General features: G+C 40.5%; 1 protein-coding gene across 2 annotated transcripts in view; it reads left to right on the top strand.

Moving 5' to 3' along the window:
- The window catches only part of DCHS2 (dachsous cadherin-related 2), a 236,933-nt gene extending 222,651 nt beyond the window's left edge, over positions 1 to 14,282 (top strand). Inside the window, exons 17-18 of one of the 2 annotated variants that reach the window (XM_043513268.1) lie at positions 323 to 461; positions 7,055 to 14,282. In XM_043513268.1, the coding sequence (XP_043369203.1) occupies positions 323 to 461; positions 7,055 to 9,684 (2,769 nt within the window). In that variant the 3' untranslated portion in view covers positions 9,685 to 14,282. The remainder of the gene's footprint in view (positions 1 to 322; positions 462 to 7,054) is intronic. The other variant, XM_038400391.2, reaches the window with a different exon arrangement.
- Positions 14,283 to 22,511: the final 8,229 nt, after the last annotated feature.

Genomic DNA, 22,511 nt, shown 5'->3' with positions numbered 1-22,511 from the left:
TTTTGTTGCAGTGAGAGACATTTTAAACTCTCTAACTCACTGAACTACTTTAGAAGAAATAATGGTCAGAATGAAATCGCAAATGGATAATATTATTTAAAAAAATATAGTTCACTCTGAATCTTGGACTAGTTGCCAGCATAGTTTTAGTATCTCAGCCCTGTTAGCTTTTTTAAACTTAAGGAAATCGGCAGGTGAAACCTTTCACAAAGCTTGGAACTGTATTTGTTTTCGGTAATCAAATCAACAAAAATGTAACTTGCTGTGTCCAAGACCTTTTATGTTACTCTTATCAAACATTCCATTTTTGGTTATACTTCAGGTGACCGTGCCTGAGCTCGCTCCTGTAGGTACTTCTGTCCTGACCGTCTCTGCTATAGACAGAGATTCAGAGCATAATGGAATTATTTCCTACAAAATTTTGTCGTCTTATGAGGGATTTTCAATTGATCACAAAAATGGTGAGTTTGTTACACAATTTATTATGAAGTAAGGGCATATAGACTGAAAATTCATATTCCATTTCCAAATATTATTATTGGTGATCACAGAGTTCTGCATGCCTTTGGTGCCTGCAGTCCTCTGTTTATCCATGAGTAAAAGGCACCTGAAGGAGTCACAGCGCACAGTCCTTTAGTGTACCTCTGCCATAGCATAGGAGAAATAAGGTGACTAACTGACTGCTTATGAGAGCTGAGAAACTGATGGCATCTGGGAGTATAGCACTCGATTTATCCACATAGCTACTGTGAACCTCAGCCAGAACATATGTGAAGCAAAGGTGATGGAAGTAGTGCTGCTGAAAGCTAAAGAACTGATAGCACTAAAGACTGAAATCCTTTGTCTATCCCCAGGCTAGGTACAAAGCTACTAGTCTCAGTCTACTGTAGACTCTATTCCTCTACCATGATTTAAAATGAAAGCTACCATAACTTTTGCATTAAGTTTAAGATGATTTGGTGTTCATGCTTAATCAATATCTTCTAAGTGCCAGTTATACTACTTATATTTACAATGAGGCTTGTGTGCAGTGTTTGTGCTCAAGTCTAATGTTTCTGAAGACTGGAACAGCTAGTACTATACATGACTTGTGTTATGTAGTAATTGTAAATGAGATTTATAACTAAGGTTTTTAACATGAGAAAGGCCTCTCTGAAGAATATCATTCTCTTCAGAAACTAGCATCTAAATCTGCTAATGTCTCTTGTGTGTATTTGTTTTTACAGAAAAAATTGTTGCCACTATATATTTTAAATGGATTTTGGAGATGGCCATTAGAGCTGACTGTATACTGCAAAAACAACATGGGGCCACTTATTCAATTTGAGTGCATTCAAATCACTTATTTTACTTTCTGCCTTTCAAGTGGCTCTGCATATTCCCACTCGGTACTACAGTGCATTGCCATAGAACCTTCTTCTAGCAATATCAGCTAGAGTGCTCTCATGTGCCCCTACCCTTCTCCTTAGTGTCACTAATGATTTGAGGGCAAAGCTATATAAGGCTAGAGCACTCAGTTCCTTCCTACTGTGTGCCTGGAGGGATGTGAAGTTCTCCTGTTTCCTCAGGATCGGAAGCCTCTTTCTTTTAAAAATAGTTAATGTTAGCTTGTTTTAGTAGTTAGTCAGAAATTTCTTCCCCATTCCAGAGTGTGGCTGAATCGAAGACACAGCAGAAGCTGGGTATTAAGAGTTTAGCTTCCTGTCTGGCTACCTTTCCTAGCATCTGATGACCATATGTGGTTCCTCAAGTGCCTGGGAGAAGGCCACTTGCCTTTTGGGTGTTCAAGCTACCAAATCTTTCTCCCAGAAGATCTAACTCCTCCAGGTCCGTTGACATTACCAGCAAGGATAGGAAGACTCCTTTGCAGCTCCTCCTACTCAAGAAAGCCTTCAAAGCTAGACCCTTTGGATCCATCCAAACCTAAGATTCAAGGTCTAAGATGCCAGTCACAGTCCGTGTGGGCCCCAGCAGTTCCAAATGGCTGAAGGGTTCCAAGAAACTTCAACCCCTGTCAGTGCCAGACTTAGTTCCTGCAACTCCTTCAGTCAAGCCCTTGAGGTTACCCATCTCCAAACCAAGGTTCACATGGTTGGGATTAGACTGCCCCAGTTCTGGAAGAGAGGTTAGAGAGAATACAGCCACCCTCACTGGTACCTTGTGCTTCGCAGCTATCCAATCCCCATAGAACCCCTGTGGTTGCAAGGCCAGGGCAGTTCTGACTTGCACTTCCAGATCCAGAAAAATGATACGATTGATGTGTTAGAACACGGGCTGTCAGCACCTTTGGTTCCAGCTGTTGCGGCACTGAAGAAAAAGAGACATAAGAGCAAGACAGCCACTGTTAGCCATGCCAGTTCCCAGGCATCAGAACTAACAGATCCATCCAGTTCTGCCAAGGGTGCTTTGATTTCGATGCAGAGACCTGTTTCACCTCCAGCTTCAGTAGTCAGGGAGATGGACTCAGATGTATCATCCGATCCCATGTTGTCCAAACCTTCAAATCAGCTGTCAGTTCCTGCTCTGGTTCCTGTGTTGGTTCTGACTACATTTTTGGTTTTGGGAAGCTCTGTCACCATGGCAGCCCAAGTCCATCTTTCAGCTCCAGTTCATGTGTTGCATCCAAATGTGAAGTGCAAGATTTCTAAACGGAGGTATGTTTTCCCAGTTCCAAGTTATTCTTCTTCATATCCTGTTAGGAAGAAGAGGCCAGAAACGGTGGCTATTTTTCCTCTTGAACTGTAGCCTTTCTCCTCATAGGACCTCTACAGGTTCTCTACAGAGAGCTGGATCTACATTCCTCACTCCGAATCCATTATCCCCAATGCACTCTATCTCAGAGAAGGCTAGAGAAAGAATGCAGAGACCAGTGGTTTGCTTTGTACCACCCTTTAATCTGTCTCCTTTAGGCATGTTGCCAAACCCCAGTTACTGGGGAGACTGGCCGTCCTGGAGCCCTTTGCCTTATTGTGGGCCACCTCAGGATTTTTTCAATTATCCTCTACACAAATGGAAAGTTAATGTTTCATCTACTAAGCAACTGGCAGGCCATAGCTCCTCGGATCCAATTCCTCCAGATCCATCGACACTACAGACAGTGATGCCTGAAATACTGTCGGAGGAGGAAGAAAGAGAGGTAGAATCTCCCTTTTTGACCAGGAGAATTTAGAAACAGACTATGAACCTGACTTATCAATGGGCGAACGCTGGGAGATGGCTTGAGCCTCCTCATCTTCTGACACCAGTGCACAATTCTACAATTTGGTGAATCATATGGTATTCACTCTGACTCTACCTGCTGTGCCAGTGGAAGAGACTTCACACCCAGTGTTTGATGTCCATGGTGCTAATTCTAGGAGTAGAATATCCCTACTCATTTGGTTGATTTGCCACAGCTTGTTAAATTCATGTGATCTGCTCTTGCTTCTTGTCAACCTGTCTCCAAAAAAGCTGACAAGTTGTATCAAATACCCTCTGAGAGATATTCTTACTTTCATACCTGTCTGATAGATGTAACTCATTGGTGGTGGCTGCTGTCAGTAACAGGGCAAGATCTTGATAACTCCAGCCACCCAAGCTGATAAAGAGGGGGAAAAGATTGACTCCTGGTGAGAACGGTGTTCTCTTCATCATTGTTCCTTGGTATTAGGCTGGTGAATTATCAGGAGCTCATGGTCCACTACCAATTCCATTTCAGGGAGAAGATTACATTGTTTTTACAGGACTTATCTGATGACAGAAGAAGAGTTGGCAAATGCCATTTTAATGGAGGGTCAAAATGTAGCCAAGCACTTCCCCAGGGCTCCTGTGACATTCTGGCCACTGCTGGCAAAGCATTGGTGTCTGTTGTGACCATCAGGAAGCAGGCTTTGCTTCATTCTTCCTCTCTAGCACTAGACACTAGACTTAAGCTGTAGGATCTCCCTTTTGAAAGGGAGGGTCTTTTGGGCGAAAAGACAAATTACTGGAAAAACTAAAGGACATGAGATTGACAGCCCTCTTCCTGGGTTTGATTCCCTCTGCTAGGAGGAGGCCCTCTACTCCTTTCTGGTACCAGAGGGAGTCCTATCCCCATTCTTCATTGTCGTACATCTCATCGAGTAAACGATGCCTACAGTACCAGCATCCTGCAATTTTCCAGAGTTGACATAGAAAGAGGTCTTTCTAATCCATATTTAAATCTAAACAACCTCCTTCCATGTCAGAATCTTTGTTGCAAAACAGCAAGATTCAGTTTTGATGGGACTATCAAGAGTCAGGAGCTAGTTATTCAAGTCCAATCTACCCCTTTTTTTGGAGACGGCTAGCCCACTTTATCAATGTATGGACCTGTGGGTCCTAAAGATTGTAGAAAGAGACTATGCCATATAATTCAAACAACTGCCCTCCCTCCACACAGATCCCCTTACCCTTTCCTCTTCAGGGACCCCATTCACGAGGCTATTCTGCTTGCAGAAGTAGAAAAATGGCTTCTGATAGGATTGTGTCCAAATACCTGAGGGATCAGGGCTTTTATTCCTGTTTCTTTCTGGTACAGAAGAACAACGACGGGTTTTGTCCAATACTAGATGTAAGGTACTCGAACAAATATGTTCAGAAGTCTCGTTTCTGTATGCTGACTTTGGCCTCCCTAATCCCCTTTGCTATTTGTCCTGGATTGGTTTATGATTTTTGATCCAAATGACACATATTTTCATATATTGATTCATCACACTTATCGCAAGTACCTTCTTTTCTTGGCAGGAGGACACTGTTTCCAATATCAGGCACTTCCATTTAGCTTTTCCATGGTGCCCAGAGTTATTATAAAGTTCCTCTCTGTGGTAGCGGCTCATCTGAGGAATCAGGGTAGTCTTGTTTACCCCTGTTTGGGTGATTGGCTACTGAAGGCTGCTGTATGTGAGGTCTTATTAAGTCATATTGTCTTTACAACCAACCTCTTCTCAGACCTGGGGCTCTAAATCTCCCGGAGTCAGTTCTTTGCCCTCCCTTTACAGGTTGTGTACTGGACTCTGTGGCGGGAGAGCCTTTCTACCACAGGACACGTTTCTCAAATTAAACCAGTATTTATTGAAAATTCAGCAGTGTCCCACTCAAAGAGTAAAATTCTTCCGAGGTCTGATGGGCCTTATGGAGCCACTACTTGCAATTAAGCAGTCTGTAACCTAGCCTCCTGGCTAGGGCATACAGCACACACAGTCGAGGGGCTTGCAGTCTTTGGGTGGGGCAAGCCACAAACAGGTCACAAGCCTTCCAGCCTACAGGGAGTATGCCACCACTTGAGTGCTGGGGCTGGTGACAGGGAAGTAGAGGGACCCAAGCCTACCCTATTCCACCGGATCCCAGTCCAGGGCCTTAACAGTGGCAGAGATGCCGCCACTAAGGTAGCAAGGTTCCTGCCAAAACATGCTGACTCATGTGGCAACAGCACAACCTGACTAATGTCTGGTTCCCCTGGGTTAATTCCTACCACAGTCCACCGGTGTGGCGCCCTAGTCGGCAGGTCCTCAGTCTCCTTGGGGTAGGTGACAGATGGCATTCCCAGCAGCTCCTCTCCACTCTTAGTCTCCTCCTCCAGGGCAGAGCACAGCACAGCACAGCACAGCTCAGGGTCTGGTCTGGAGTCCTGCAGTGGGCTAGAGACATCTGCGTCCTTCACTGACTCCAGCCCAACTGAGCTAAAGGGCCCACTTCTTATACTTTCTGTCCTGGCCCTCTGCTTCTGGTGTGGTGGGTGGGGCTGGCTTGGCTCTGCCCACCAGGGAGAATGTAGTGATTCCTGCATCTCAAGCTGAAAGGGGGGCCCCTCTGCTTCACTACACGCTGTAATAGAGGCTCAAATTAAATATATATCCCAAATAAAAGAAATAATAATAAGGACCAAAGAAACTGTCACCATGGCTAAACAACAGAGTTAAAAGAGGTGATTAGAGGAAAAAGGCATCCTTTAAAAACTGGAAGTCAAATCCTACTGAGGAAAATAGAAAGAATCATGAACTCTGACAAGTCATGTGTACAAGTACAATTGGGCAGACCAAAAAATATTTGAAGAGCAACTAACAAAAGATATAAAAACAAACAAACATTTTTAAAAATACATCAGAAGCAGGAAGCCCATCAAACAATTAGCGGGACCACTGGATGATCAGGGTGCTAAAGGAACACTCAGGGAAGACAAGGCTGTTGCAGAGGATGTGAGGAAGATCCCCACACCTGTGCCATTCTTTTTAGGTGACAAATCTGAGGAAGTGTCCCAGTTTGAGGTGATGATAGTGGTGGTTTTGGAACAAATTAATAAATTAAACAATTAAGTCACCAGGTCCAGATGGTATTCACCCAAAAATTCTGAACGAACTCAAATGTGAAATTGAAGAACAATTAACTATGGTATGTAACCTATCACTTAAACTAGATGTACCAGATAACTGGCGAATAGCTAATGTGATGCCAATTTTGATAAAAAGATCCAGAGATTATTCTGGAAATTACAGGCCAATAAACCTAACTTCAGAACCAGGCATATTGATTGGAAGTATAGTAAAGAACAGAATTATAAGAAACATAGACAAACACGATTTGTTGGGGAAGAGTCAATATGGCTTTTGGAAAGGGTAGTCATGGCTCACCAATCTATTAGAATTCTTTGACATAATTTAAACACAGTCCTTGAGTTTATATCAGTAGGCCTTTTGATTGGATTAATTCAGCCTGTCTGTCTCCGTTTTGTACCTTTTAGAATCAGCATTTATTGTTAAAAGTGCATTGTAACATTTTTTTAAACATTCACTTACCTTTCACGATTGAACTCACAATTAGGGTATATTTGTATGCCCGATTATCACAACAGTGCTTGACTTTGCAACCTTAACAATATTCTTTTATCTTTATATTTAATCTATATCTTTATCTGTATAAAAGCTCCACATACCCACACACACCATACCTTTATATCAGATTGATTTTCAAATCTGGCTATCTATAGTTAAGGTCCTAAATCCATATAGGTACCTAACTTGTTGTGATCTTTGTTTGATTTTGGTTTTTGGTTTTTCAGGATCAGTATTTACTGCCAAACCAGTGCCACACCTGGGAAAGAGTTCAGTTATTCACCTTCTTATAGAAGCCAAAGACCATGGAGACCCTGCTTTGACTGCTGTTACTTCAGTGGAGATACAGATACAGGATGTAAATAACTATGCACCTCAGTTCACAATGGCACTATACAATGCGAGTGTGAGTGAAGATGCCTCAGTTGGAGGGACTATCCTCACATTTTCAGCCATTGACTATGATTGGATACAAGAAAATACATACATTGAATACTCTATTAGCAGCAGCAACACTAATAACCTATTCCATGTGGAAACAAGTGTCATTGAATCAACACCACCTTACAAGATGGTTGGCAACCTTGTTTTGAGTAGTCCGCTGGATAGGGAAACTGCTTCCTCTCACTATGTGATCATTCTTGCATCTGACCGTGGAACACCTCCCCTGAATTCTAGTGCTACTGTTTTGATAACTGTACTAGATGTTAATGATAATCCACCAGTATTTAGCAATCTGGAGTATCGCATTCATGTCAGAGAAAATATCCCAATAGGTAGTCATATCACTGTGATTTCAGCAACTGACTGTGATGCAGGAGCCAATGCAGAGGTCACTTACACTATAATCTCTGGAAATGACAAGGGGCACTTTCGATTAGATGGGAAAACTGGCTCTGTGGATTTGATCAGAACTCTGGATTATGAGGAAACAATTAAATTCACTTTGACTATTCAAGCCTCTGATGGAGGGGTCAATGTAAGAAATGTGGCTTTTTCTGTTGTTTTTGTTAATGTCCTGGATGACAATGATTATGCTCCACTGTTTTTGTTTCCCAGCCTGAACTGTGTTGTCCATGAAAATCTGCCTGCCTTTTCTTTTGTGTGCACAGTTTATGCACTGGATTTTGATACAGGTCCCTATGGACACCTTAATTACTCAATCCAGTCATCATGTTTGTCTGATCATGGATCTCCTCAAGATCATGACATGTTTTTCATAGACTCTTTGACAGGAGATATACAAACAAAGCAAATGCTTGATTATGAAAGTCAGAATAAGTACTGTTTTATAGCCCAGGCAAAAGACAAAGGTGAATCAATAGCCACATTAACAGTTCAGATAGATGTTGAAGGGACAGATGAATTTGATCCTGTTTTTACCAAAGATCAATATATTTTTGGTCTCCCTGAGAAAAATGAAGCAGGTCAGATGGTTGGCAAAGTGGCAGCATCCGATAATGATGCTGGATTGGATGGAGTTATTCACTACTCCCTGTTAAAACCTTCTCCATTCTTTTCGGTAAATCAGAGCAATGGAAATATCTACTTGACTAGAACTCTTTACAGAAAGAAGAGCAGTACCAAAAGGAAAGATGACTCTCTTGAATTGTTAGTAAGAGCTCACAGCCCCAAACTGGACTCTAAATCCACCATATGCACTGTTCTGGTAAATATTTCCAACTCTCCTGAGAATTATTCCATAGCATCTGTAAACATCCTGTCTATTAGCCTTACTATCTCTTTTGTAGTGTTCCTGCTGCTTGCCATCAGCCTTATTGCACTTATTCTGAGATACAAACGAAAAGACATAATAAACTCCTGTATGAAAAGAGAAACATCATCTTCATCAGCTGATTTGAGCTTGACCCATGAAGATAATATTCCTAAGGACTGCCAGAAACTCCAGAGCACTGAAAGTAGTACACTTCCCATGGGCTCCATAACAGAGTGGTTGAGTTTGGTAGGCATCAGAGAAAAGGAAGATATTGGTATCCCCAGCAGGCACTCAGATTCTAGTGGTCATGGCTCAGCAGAAGGGGAAACTGCAGAAGACGAGGAAATCAAAAGGATCAATGAGCATCAATGCAGAAAGGGGTTGGGTTCAGCTTTAAGTGAGCGAGGCTCATGCGTGCCAGACTCAGGAATTCCAAGAGACTCTGACCAGTTATCCTGTCAGTCTGGAGAAACTGATGTGTTCGCTGCCACTCAAAATGCAGAGAGCTTCCACACCTTCAAAGATGAAGGAGGAGGAGAAGGCTGTGACCCAAACTATGCCCATAACAAAATGCTGTCCCAAACTCTTCAAAAAATTGGGATAAAAGAGAGAGACATAATGACAGATATCACAAGAGAATACATCTTCATCTCTGATGGCCAGGATTCCCGGTATGGATCACTTGTAACCCTTGTAGCCTCTGATGAGGATCTTAGAGGAAGTTACAACTGGGATTACTTGCTTACCTGGGAACCCAGATTTCAGCCTCTTGCTTCTGTGTTTGATGATATTGCAAAACTGAAAGATGAAAGCTTACAAATTCATAGCTTTCCTAAGGAGAAGAAATCTTTTATTTTCCCTCCTCCCTTGATAACATCAGTAGCTCAATCTGGCATAAGGACAGTGCCACCACAACTGCCAACTATAATACCTGGGCAGGCATTTAAAAAATACCCTCGTTCTCCCCTTATCCATAATCTTAGATACCCTTCACCGGCCATGACTCCCAGTTTTTCTCCTTCTCTGTCTCTACTTACCATGCAGAGTCCTACAGCTTCTCCAGTGAGGTCAGATGAAGGACTGGCAGGAACATGCCAAATTGGCCAAATTCATGCAACAGAGGAAGAAGTTCAGGTGTAGGTGATTAACCACTGGTAAAATGTTAAAGGAAAATTTGGCTTAAAACATACTTGCTCATTGTTTAATGAGTAAAACAGCATGTCAGAGCTATATCATCAGTATTTTTTTATGGTTTACAAAAGGTAAGATAATTTAGTCATAAACTTTCTCACTATCATGTTCTTTGCAAAATACGCTCTAAACCTGTGAGGGTCGCCCTTTAATTACCTTTTTCTATCTACCAAAAGCCCTGGTATCTAATGTAAATCACATACCCAGGTGCCTGATAACTGACTTACCCAAATGACAGGCTATATTGTTTATCATTAAGGATTTCAATGACTCTTTGTTGTGATTAATGGTTTATCGCTGAGGATTTCAATTTAAAATGCTGACTGTTGGTGAGGGTTACCTTTAATACCTCTCTGCCTCCCTTAAGCTATTTTTGTGGCAGCTGGAAAGTTGGCTACTTGCGGATTTCTCTTGTGTAGGGGAATCCACTTGGAATGTGGCTGAGGTAGCATCTCCAGTGTCAGGATCAGGGCAGTATAAAGGTTGTATAAAGCCATCTGTGACTCCCCCACTCATCACTGGGACTATACTGAGTACATCTCAGCTGGTGCAGAAAATCTAGCCCTGTATATAATATATATCATACATATAACAGCTTATGTGTATATGTACACACATACAACCTGTGCTGTTTCTGTGTGTGTATGTATCGTATCAATAAAACACACATACATATGCTTCTACAATAATTTTAACTCAGAATTGGCACTTGGGGAACAGGACAGGGTGAAATATGGGAAATATGCCTTACAAAGGGTAAGGTTGGCTACCCTTTTGGAATCAGTGGGTATATTATATGTGTAATAGCTTCTGAGCAGCTTTGCCCATGATCACGTTTGGATCCTTTCTGGATATAAACTGACGTTGTTCCTAAGTTATCTGTACACAACATACTGTTCCTAAGAGTATGCAGGCAACAACTGTTTCCAAGAAAAGAAATAGAAAAGAATCAGAAATGGAGTCAGCCAGAAGCCTGTGCCAGGAAGGGGAAAGTAAAGGAAAGTAGTCATTCTCAATTAATATATGAACAGGGAATTATAAGCTTATGGGCATAGGGCCATGTCTGAGAATGCTTTTGGGGTCGTTATATTGGCCACCTCAGGGTTACATAAGCTTCCTTGGACCTTTTTCCAAAGAAGGCAGAGTGTATTTTTTCCATTTTGTCTTGTTACAGGATGCATGACTGGCTTTTGAAATTTCAAAGTTAATTTATGAACTTTCACACTAAATAGTTTTGGGTTATTCTGGATACTGTAGTTATTTTTTTAGCACCCAAATGGGCAGTATTAATTTATGAACTGTGTATTGGTGAGAAATGTATGTACATAAAAATAACCAAAATGTAATGTCATGCTAATAACATGTATAATTGTGTAGCTAAAATATAATATTTTTAAAAAATAATTTTATATACTTTTTTACTACTAACAGTTAAAAATTTTCCACATAACATACCTCTCATCTGTTAATGTTCTAATGTCTGCTAACCTATTAGGTTCTGATTTGTACTACATGTTAATCGAATGAAATATGCCCATTGTGGTGTGCAGTTATGTACAGCTATGGTTTCGGGAGGTGTTAATGGCACACAGTGCTCAATTATCTGTCTGCTCAACTCCAAATTAATGTTTTCAGTATCAGTACTCGTGATCAAGTGAGAGTTTGGTGCTCCGAAGAGGAGCAGTGAACATTTTTATTCACATTATGGTAGCAGGGATCATCTTTATCCATAGATGATCAGTGGAAGAATAAATATTTTGCACAGCATTATTGTGTTTGATTTTTCATGACGTGCTGGACACAATATTGCTGCAGGTGACCATTTTTTCCCACTAATATCACTTGTCAGCTGGAGTGTCATCCTCTTTAGAAATGTCCAAAACATATAGTGACCACCCAGAAAAGTTAATACTAGAGCTCTATAATAGATACTAGCAATTCAGTAATTAACAATAGTCAGTGTGCACTAGTTAGCTATGTTAGCTGAGAGACCAAGTGGAATGCACATAGAAAATGAATTCATCAGTAAAATCCAGGACAAGTTTGAAGACCTAAAGTACATCTGTTTCCTGTAACCATTCCAGATCAGGCTATGAAGATTCTCTGTTAGGTATAATGTAGAGGTAGTGCCTGCTGATAGTATCACCAGAAAGAGGTAGACAAGTTATACGTGTGGAAGGTAGAAAATAAGTCCTGAATTGAGAAGAAGTCCCAATACAATTAAGGCAGATCAGATATATAAAAAGTAGAAGGGCTAGATTCACAAAAGGACTTAGGAACATAACTGTCCACTCTGGGCACCTTAATCTCAGAAACAGGGCTCCACTGGGATTCACAAAACCCCCACTCAGCGGTCTCAGAACCCTGCAGGTGTCCACATTTTTACAGTTAAAGTTCTCTACCTGCCTGTGTGTCTGCCTCTGAGTATGCACACTGCAGTCCTAACTCATGTGCCCAGCTGCCTTAGCCCCAGAGCAATGCACAAACTGGGAGAAGAAGAGCGTTTTTCCACTAATCTGCCTGCAGGGCCCGATCCAGTAAGCCTGCTTAGACTTCACCTACTGCATCAGGCCCAGGCAATTTTCCACAAGATGGTCGGTGTAGTGGAAAGTAGAGTGAGGAGCAGGAGCAGTTCCCTTGGTAATCGTTAGCCCAGTGTGTAGGGTACTCACATGGGATATTTGAGACCCCTTGTTCAAGTTCCCTCTCTTCCTGAGGGAGGGGGTCTCCCACCTCACAGAGTGCTCAAACCACTGAGTTAGGGGATATTCTTATTGGGGCTCCCTCAGTCTCTCTCACTGAAGCTGTTTCACTGTGGAATAAATATATATATATTTTTAAGTAACTGTATGATGGGTTGCAGCTGAGAATCTCAGGCAGTTGGAGGGGCTTCCCAGCAGCACAGATTTCAGCACCTGTCTGCGAATCCCATACTAAGGCACTTGTCTCTCCCCTTGTGAAGCTAACCAAGGCACCTACCTCAGGCTTTGTGAATCCCAGTGATTTTCTGGACACCTAAAAGTGAAGTGGGGTGACGTTGAGCATCACCACATCTAAGTTTCCTTGTGAATATAGCCCAAAATGTTCAGCTGATTTGGTTGTGAATCTCTACAGATTCTCCTGTGCGTCATGTCTCAGTGCTACATCCAAAGGATTATTTCTACTCTTCTTCTTTGTGCTGGAAACAGTAGGAATTGTTCTTCTCATTGCTGCATATGTCATTAAAAATGCTATGCATGGTTCAATTCAATCAAAATTATTTGGCAGCCTAGTAAATGATCAGGTGACATAGTTTTAACTTCATATCTGATAAATCTGGAATGGATACAGTACAACCCCCATCTACTACAAATGATACCCTAAACAGACAGGTTCTGTTATATGAATTTAGACTGACAATATATATATATATGACAAATAAGTCTTAACATTAAATTAACCAGTGGTTCATCCCGTATTCATCTCCAAGGACCCTACATGGATACCAATCATTGCTATTCGGGTGCTAATTACAAAGTTGCCTTGAGCAGGTTTAATTTTCTCCTTTTAAAATGTTTCTCATAGAAGAGATTCATAATGAATAAGGGGTTTGGGCCTGATTATACCACCTTGTTTTGGAAGTCCACGCCCAGTTTTCCCACAGTCCACCCAAAAATTGAGCAAACCATGTGCTCTTCCTTGTGCCTTTCCTTGCATCTTCAAGAACAGCTTATTTTTTTTGAATCCCTCTTTGAAAGGATACGACTTGCATCCTATTTGTCAAAAGCATGCTGTATTCCAGATGAGCTAACTAGCCCATGATACTTTGTTTTGCATTAAAGTTCTCCAGTAAAATTTCTTCTTTATCTATCGATTTACTAATTCTGTATCAGAGAATAACACTAACCCTATGTATTGCTGTCTCATGTGTGGCTGACCTTAATAATGTGAATATGCAAGGCAAGTGTCTGCAATAAATCATGTGTCAGCTCTTTTAACCTTACTCTTTTTTCTTAAGTAAACAATATAACTTGTATAATTTATCATGAGTTTAATATTAACTTTCCTCAAACAGTCTGTTACTTTGCAGATCTGCATACCAGTTTTAGCATTTTGGAGGAGACACAGAACTTGTTAGTGGAAAATCATATTAAGCTCAAACTGCATAAACTATCAAATAAAAGACAGTTGTCTCTTGTGGAATTTTGGGTGCCTGCCATTCTGTATTTGCTTGTTGGCAGCCTTGAAAACACTGGTGTAAATCATTACCAAATGGATATCAAAATTCCATATATGAGTAGTAATCATTGAATTGGCATTCGAGCAAATTCCTATGCAAACCCCCTCCCCCCATATCTTTAGGGAATCCACCATTTAGAAGATATAAAAATATACTAAAAAGTACCATAAAACACTGGCTACCTATATGCTTATATATTTAGTTCATAATGTATCTTCAGTTGAAAACAGCCGTTGTTTCTAAGATATTTTTATCTAATTTCAGATAAAAATGTATCCTTGTTGCTAAAACTATACCCCATGTTTAGTGTGCCGCTAATTCCTAGCTGATGTTTGTAATTTACATTTTATTTCCACCTGTTATTTTTTTTCTTTGATATGTGTACTGTCCTGGAGTGCATCAACATTTGTATGTCTTTACACTCACTGTTAAAATATATATATATATATATATATATATACACGTGTGAATACTATGCTTTAAAGAGATTATAAGCCAAATACTGCAGTCTTTACTCAATCAAAAGTCTCTTTAAATCATGAGACACAGGATCAGGCTATTGACAGGTGTGCAAATATAGCTTTATATTACTTATTGCCAACCACTATACTAGCAGGGAGAAAAACACTATCATGTAGAAAAAGATAGGTCCAAAGTTCCCTAGAAAGTTTTAAATACTCTGGCTTCACATACGCAAAATTGTTCATGAGACCTCTCTGATTAGACAGCCAGCTCTCTTTAGAATATCCCCAAATATAATGGGTACAGTTCTTTGCAAAGACAACCCCTTCATATGCAGGACTGTATAATGGGGGAGTTGGCATTGTTTTGGTAAATGAGAAAGAATATTGTGGCCATCCAAGATACTCTGGGGAGCAGAAGGGAATTAATGGCACAATTGGTGAAAGTTGGAGATCTATGGTTTTATTTTGGCTTGTCTAACAAGTGAAATGAATTTGGTGGTCACTTCCCTGGCCCTTAGTGACCTATATAACAAAACCTGAACACTGGGGGAACGTGTGACCTGATTCTCCATTTATGAGCAGGAGAAGCCCAAGACTGGAATAACAAAAGTCTTGTAAAGTGAGGCTGTGATGCACTTGTGGAGTTTCCTAAGATAGTTGCTGGTGCCAAATTTGGTTAGCTATTCACTTTCTCCTGCATACAGGCTGATATTTTCAAAGCTAGCTAGAGATTTGGATAAACAAAATGAATTGGAATCTGGCATCCAGATCCCTTAGGTGGCTTTGAAAATCCCACCCTAAATTCACACTAAATTTTAAAAATACATTGAAAAGTAGAGATGTCCAGGAAGGGTGCATTGTAGAGAGGAAAATCTTAGTCTCATGCTTTGTTCCTCTAATAAAACCGTTTATCTATTTTAGTCTCACACTTTACATTACTACATTGGATACATTCTTCATAACTATGAACATTTCAAATGCTTTCCCCTCCCCCTGCTTTAAAATGTAGGATATATACTGGAAATGCAGCTGTAAAATATATAGGTGGGAAGAGTGAAATGGTTCTATTTCTTGTTAACTCCATTGAAAACACAGAGCTGATCATCTCAAGAGTGCTTTACTGCCATGTCAGTGCTTGGGTGACTGTGAAAACTCTTGGTACCTGAGGCAGCACTAAACCAGAAGCTTTCATGCCTGTAAATGAAGATGCCATGATATAGAGCTACAGTGATTTACCAGGTAGTTCAATGCTTCAATTAAAACATGTTACTATAATTATAGTAGCTCTGATTCGTTGCATATTAAGATGAAAATCAAGGGTGGCGACACTACCAAATGTTTTAAAATCAGGCAACCGCCTAAGTGTCAGTGTCTCCATAATCTCTAGAAACTGAACTTTACACTTAGTATCACTTTGAAGCTCAGAATATTCAGTTAAAATTGCGTGTGGTTGTGAAGATGTTGGCATTTGAACAGATGTCAGCTGTCTTAGGAAATGGAAGTTGAGTTGTAGATTGAGAGGTCTGGGCAGCTAATAGTGATAGTTATATAAAGAGCTACATTTGAGAACCAATGGGACTGGATTCTGCCCTCACAGTGTAAATCTGAGGACTGCTCCAGATGTTAATGAAGTTGTTTAGATTTACATTGCTGTAAGTGAGAGCAGAGCCTGGTCCCACCGCATTTTATTAAACTTTCAAGTCTTGAGACTAAAAGAGTGTCTAAAATAGCTTCACTGATACCATTTCCAAGAGAGTTTAAGAACAAGGTCAACACAGAATGGGGTTTACACTTTTTGCATTTTACTATTCAGAAACTCTTGTTTCATGTTCTACACAACGAGGAACTAACCGATGTTTTCTCCTAGCTCTTCCATATGAGAAGCTCTGGGGTTCATTTAATTTTGAAAAGTTTAAAAACTCTTAGGCTCTTATCCCACCCCCGGGACTTCCATTACTTAACAGGACTTGGATTGGTATGGAACTGCACCTGGAAGAACTGAGCAAGATGTTTCTTGCTGGAACTGTAGTAAGTATCATTGGCAACAGAGAACTGGTTCCCTGATGTGCTGGGGATATAAACCAGCAGGGGAGGAGCTGAGAAAGAGAGCAATAGCCTAGAATTGAGAGTGGAAGAAGATTTCCCTTATAATGCATAACGATTGACACAAGCCTTGCCTTAGGTACTTATTTTGGACTACAGTTTAGGGAAGTCTCCTGGGCCTTAAAGGGGCAGCATACTTATTACTGTTTTATTCTAAATTTCAATAAACTAAAGTCTGTTGCTTCATCAGCCACAGAGCTTACCGGCCTGCCACAGAGAAAATCATGACTTTACAATCGTAATTTCTCAATCCATCTCCATCCATCTTTTCTGGAGATCACATGCTGAGTGGGGCTAGTCTTCCCAATGAGCATAATGGGCACTGAAAAACAAACAAAAAACAACCACCGCGAGGAAATGTGCTTAAAGAACAGTTTCAACCATACTTAAGATTCATCCAGTCCTTGTACTCCCCTCACTAGCGTTTATTTCACATTGTAATGTGGCCTGATAGATCATGACTGATTTGGCACCTCATGCCAAAGATTGACTACATAGCTCACTGGATGGAGAGTATAGAGGTTTAAGCAATCTGCTAAATACTCACTGGCAGCAGAATTCCAAAACACTAGGGCAGTGGGTCTCAAACTTTTTTACTGGCGACCCCTTTCACATTGCAAGCCTCTGAGTGCGACCACCCCTAATAAATTAAACACACTTTTTAATATATTTAACACCATTATAAATGCTGGAGGCAAGCAGAGTTTGGGGTGGAGGTTGACAGCTCGTGACCCCCCCCATGCAGTGACCTCCCGGCTGCCTGAGGGATCCCGACCCCCCAGTTTGAGAACCCCTGCACTGGGGTCTCTATCAGAAGTACACTGCTGAATGCCATGTGCTGTACATTATCAACAATAGGTTTGGATTCTTGATTTTACTCCAGATTTTTTCCATATCTAGCTAAAGTGTCTGTGTGCACACTTGTCACCCCTCATGTGTTTCTTGTAACTTAGTATTAATAACTGAAAATTAGTGATTCTGATTCCTAATTGTTTAAGGTATGAAATGGAAGAAGTGAATGTTTCACATTAAAAGGATACATTTCAGAGTAGCAGCCGTGTTACTCTGTATTCGCAAAAAGAAAAGGAGTACTTGTGGCACCTTAAAGACTAACAAATTTATTTGAGCATAAGCTTTTGTGAGCTACAGCTCACTTCATTGGATGCATCCGATGAAGTGAGCTGTAGCTCACGAAAGCTTATGCTCAAATAAATTTGTTAGTCTCTAAGGTGCCACAAGTGCTCCTTTTCTTTTTATTAAAAGGATACAGTACGTTCCATCAGAATAATTAGATATAAATAGAGGTTTAGCAATACAAAGCCTTCTCATTCCAATGGTGTTTACCAGGTTCTGGATGTGTTTTAATGATTTTTTTTTTACTCCAAATAAGTTGAATTAAGCAGCTCTATTAATACCACACGAACAAAAAGTGCCAAGCAAATGTGGGTACTATTAAGTTATTGTAGACACAAAATGACACGCCAAGAAGGACATTCATCTTAACTAAACATCTTAGAGTAGATTAGTGAGAGGCATTTCCATCCACCTCCTTGAGATGTTTAGCATTTAAAGGATCTAGTTTTAGTCCTAAGGTTGGAAAATACTGTTAGAAACATAAAATTATTCAGCAATTCTTAGGCCTCTTTCTCATTTATATAGGGATTCTTATTACTACAACCTCTTTAAGACCTCTTTACACTGTAAGAGTGGAATACTGTCACTGAGATCATGATGAAGTGTCGAAATTCTTAATTGGCAAATTGGACACTGTGTCAATTCCCTTCTTCAAATATCCTTATCGCATTATCAGTGAATCCATAAACATCTTGCTCAGAACTAGGAAGGAATTGTTCCTAGGTATGAGTAATACCCTGATACCTTTTCAAAGGATATCCATTTTCTTTTTGGGGTATGAGCAAACATCTCTTTTGGAAGAGTCCTTTGGACTGATTCCCTCCCCCAGGGACTCTTAACAAATTCTTTTCTTTAAGTAAGGTTTGTTAACTTGTCCGTATAATCAGTGTCCCAGGACAGCTTAGCCTTCTTTGATTTACATTTTGTCTATCTGCACAATCTTTTATAAGCAATAGTCATGTAATATTGTGTATTAAAGGGAATTTTTTTAAAGGATGGTTCATCAGTGAATTCTCTCATGGTCTGTCATTTTAAATTTAATCCCATAGGAATATATCACAGATTAATTGAAAATTTTGTTTAGCTTACAGATATGAAGCAAACACTGTATCATCCCCCCATAAAAACTCTTCACATGTAAACTCCCATATAAAACTCTCTAAATGTACAGTGTTTTATAGCCCATAGGTTTAAGCTGCTGTTCAGTGTCCTAGAAAGATAGTCCATATTTTGGACCTGACTCCAATCCAAGAACCACTGAGCATCTGCCAGGATCAGGACCTTGTTTTATTTCTTATTGTTTTATTCCTGCCTCCTCCGTTCTGACCATGAGGCCAGCCTTGTCCACTCGCTTGTTAGCTTCCCACACAAACCTCTTTAGTATCTTGTTTCATGTTGTCCTTTATCTGTGCAGTAATCCATAAGCTTGCTATTTTCTCCTTCACATCTCGTCTCAATATTCACCTCAGCTGTAACACCTATACGAAATCAGCCAATTTAGGATGGCCAGATGGGGGTACACATGAGACTAGTTGGCACTTTATCTAAAATAATGATTAAAAAATACTTTTGTAGAGGTATGTCTGCCTTCCGACATTAACTATAGAAGCTATTAATGCTCGTTAATATAAATATAAAAATTGTATATATCTGTGTCCTGGGTCGACCTATTGAATTTCAGGAGGTGCTGGGGCAGAAGCCCACCTGTCTCTGAAGGGCCCTCCCCCAGCCTAAGGGGAGAAGCAACTAAAATAGGGCCCACATGATTCTGAGGGACAACTAATAAATTCATAGAGTTCTTGTTAATTCATAGAATATCAAGGTTGGAAGGGACCTCAGGAGGTCATCTAGTCCAACCCCCTGCTCAAAGCAGGACCAATCCCCAATTTTGCCCCGGAACCCTAAATGGCCCCCTCAAGGATTGAACTCGCAACCCTGGGTTTAGCAGGCCAATGCTCAAACCACTCAGCTAAAACAGGGACAGGAGTGAGGTCATAGGGCCAGAAGCAGGGAACCGGAGGGGGACACCGAGCAGAGGACCACTGCTCCTCAAAGGTGTCTAGAGAGCCAGAGGACATGGCCAAGAGGAACAGTACTTGGATGCATAATAGAAGGGAGGAGTGGAAATAGGCCCCACAGTTGCAGAGCACCTCCCCATTCAGCATCATTCTCCTGGTTTTATAGATGGCCACCTTGGCCAGTCTCAGGAGGAGATTGATGAAGAGGTCTCGCAACTTTATAGGGCCCCAGACAGGATGTGCATAGATCAGGAGGTGTGGGGAAAGTACAGCCAGAACCTTAGGAGAAGGTTCTGGAGGAGCTGGAAAAGGGGCTGCAACTGGTGCATGCTAGGTAGGCGTGTGCCAGGGTCTCCCTCACTGCAGAAGGGGCAGGTATCAGGAAGAGGGGTGAACCCTGCTAAGTACATGCCTGTGTTTATGGCTCCATGAAGGAGCCACCAGCTGATATCCCTGGCAGGCCATGGAACCAAGGTAGAATACAGACTGGTTCACCAGGGTTGTTTACCCTCAACTGGAAGGAGGTCCTGCCACTTGGTGCCAGGGCAGGACATGAGGGTGAGGAAATGATATGGAGCACAAGCATGTACAGATGTGTATTTGGTGCGGTTCGGAAATGAACCAGCTGCAGGTTGTACAGCCAGCTCAGATTACAGGGTGGACCCAGGACACAGCTATATACAATTTTTATATTTATATTCATTTATTATGGAGGAGGGTTAATAGCTTCTATAGTTAATGTAGGAAGGCAGACATACCTCTACAAAAGTATTTTTAATCATTATTTCAGATTAAGTGCCAAGCTGTACTGCCAATATAATTTTAGAATGCAAAGAAATCAGTTAATAAACACTTTCTGTCATGAGACTGAGCCTATAAATGTTGCCTTCTGCATATTGGTGTTGAATGAAACCTAGCAAGACACTAAGGGGACAGCAGTGAAAATAACTGTCCAATGTGAAGGATTTTGAGGCCTGTATTGAGTAAAGGTATACTACTGGTATGAACTGGATTTTGGGGGAAACAAAGAAATCCATTTAATTTTAAGTGAAAGAGAAGAAAATGTAAACAAAGATATGTTTAAACAGATTCATCTATAACAGTAGCATTAGATAGCTTTACCTTGTAAAACTCAGTGTCGACCCCTTTGGCATGTAATTCTGTGCTGTTAATTTCAAGGACTCTGTGTAGAACAGTATGTATAGGTACATGGTCTTTACCTAAGAATTCCTTCCCTCCTTGCATCAAAAAGGTTAACTGAATAGTTTCTAAAATTTTCTGACTCCATTCAATCGAAGGAAAACTCTGGAAATAGGGCATAATCCAGAGCTCGCTGAATTCAATTAGAGTTTTTTCATTAATTCAATAGGCTTTGGACCCTGTCCTTACTGAGGCATATATTATTTAATAAAAGCTTGAATAATCTCAATGGCATACCTTATAGAATATCTCATGGTATGTTAACTTCTAAAATTGATGTTTCTTTTTCCTCATATTTCAACTGCTGAGCCATTAGCTTGCTAGGTTTATTATCCCATTCTTACAGCTGCACTTTATGCAAACTAGATTAGGCTTCTATATAATGAGAAGATTACATTTGTCTCTTAATTACAGTCACTTGATCTCTTCTTCTTGGTCTTTAGTCCTTGCTTGTTTTGTTTCCAATTTCTTCATTTCCTTTTTCTGTCTCTTCTAATTTGTCATTCATCTCCCTCTTTAGCTGATGTAACAGAGGTAACCTCTTACTAGAATCTTTAAATGAGTCCCATACCCTCAAAGCCGAGGAGACTGAACTATGATTGATTTATGTTTTCTGACTGTATTTAACTGAAGAGGTCATAAATCCTGAATTAGTTACACATTTCTTGACATTGTTGTGCCAGTCTCTTAAGTAAGAATAAAGAGTGTATAACCAAATATACTGTATATACTTGTCTAATATATCTATTATATTTTGGTGGGACCAGTAGTGGCTGCTTGAATTAAAATAAAGATTCATCTTAGATTGTAACTCAGAACCATCCAACTTTTCCAGTTGCCAATAACTTTCTCAAATACATTTTTTAAAAAATTAAGATTTTGGAATGACATGTTCCGTGTTGTGTCCATTCCCAGAGGCAAATTTATTTTGGATAGTTTCAGCATAATCCCTTCAGCCATTTCTGAATTCCACATTTACAAAAATGTATATGCACTTGTCTCAAGGTATGTCCTGAGCAGAAATTTTGTTATGCATATCTCAAGAATGTGATTTTAATATTTGGCTTGCTTGAGGATCTCGGTATGATGTAAACAACAAACCAAATTTCAAGGAATTTGTTTAATTTGTTTGGAAGATGAGCACTGAAAGGGCTTGTTTGGTTTTCACAGTTCAAGTTTATTCAGAAAGAACAATATGAAAGGTTGCAAACAGTAACCACAACTTAAGGCAACTAGTAGATATGGTGTAATGGAGGAAATATAAAAATCTATATTTGGAAGACTGGGTAAACTTAAGACTTTGGCCCATATTATGCCATCAATCTTTAAGTATTGCTCACAGTTACTCCTACCTCTCCATAATAATGAAATGGGCAATAAGAGAAAAAAATCACTAAAGACTTCATTATGAGCCTGGCTGTCTGCCTGTGCAGGGAAGCAACAGGACCTAGGAGCTCCCTTATTCCCCTGGCCTGATTACCACTATCAGCAGAGATAGCACAGGATGACAGCAGCTGTTGTCACACAGGTAGGTAGAAAGTAAACAGACAGAAATGGGAATGAGAAGACCTAGCTTCTCCCACATGCCTCAACACATTGGCTAGCACCAGTGCAGAGGTCTGGTGCAGTTTACTTCTC

Source organism: Dermochelys coriacea, chromosome 4 (assembly GCF_009764565.3).
Source record: "Dermochelys coriacea isolate rDerCor1 chromosome 4, rDerCor1.pri.v4, whole genome shotgun sequence".
Lineage (NCBI taxonomy): Eukaryota > Metazoa > Chordata > Testudines > Dermochelyidae > Dermochelys > Dermochelys coriacea.
Note: the sequence above shows the minus strand (reverse complement) of the source record. Positions and strands in the feature narration are given on the sequence as shown.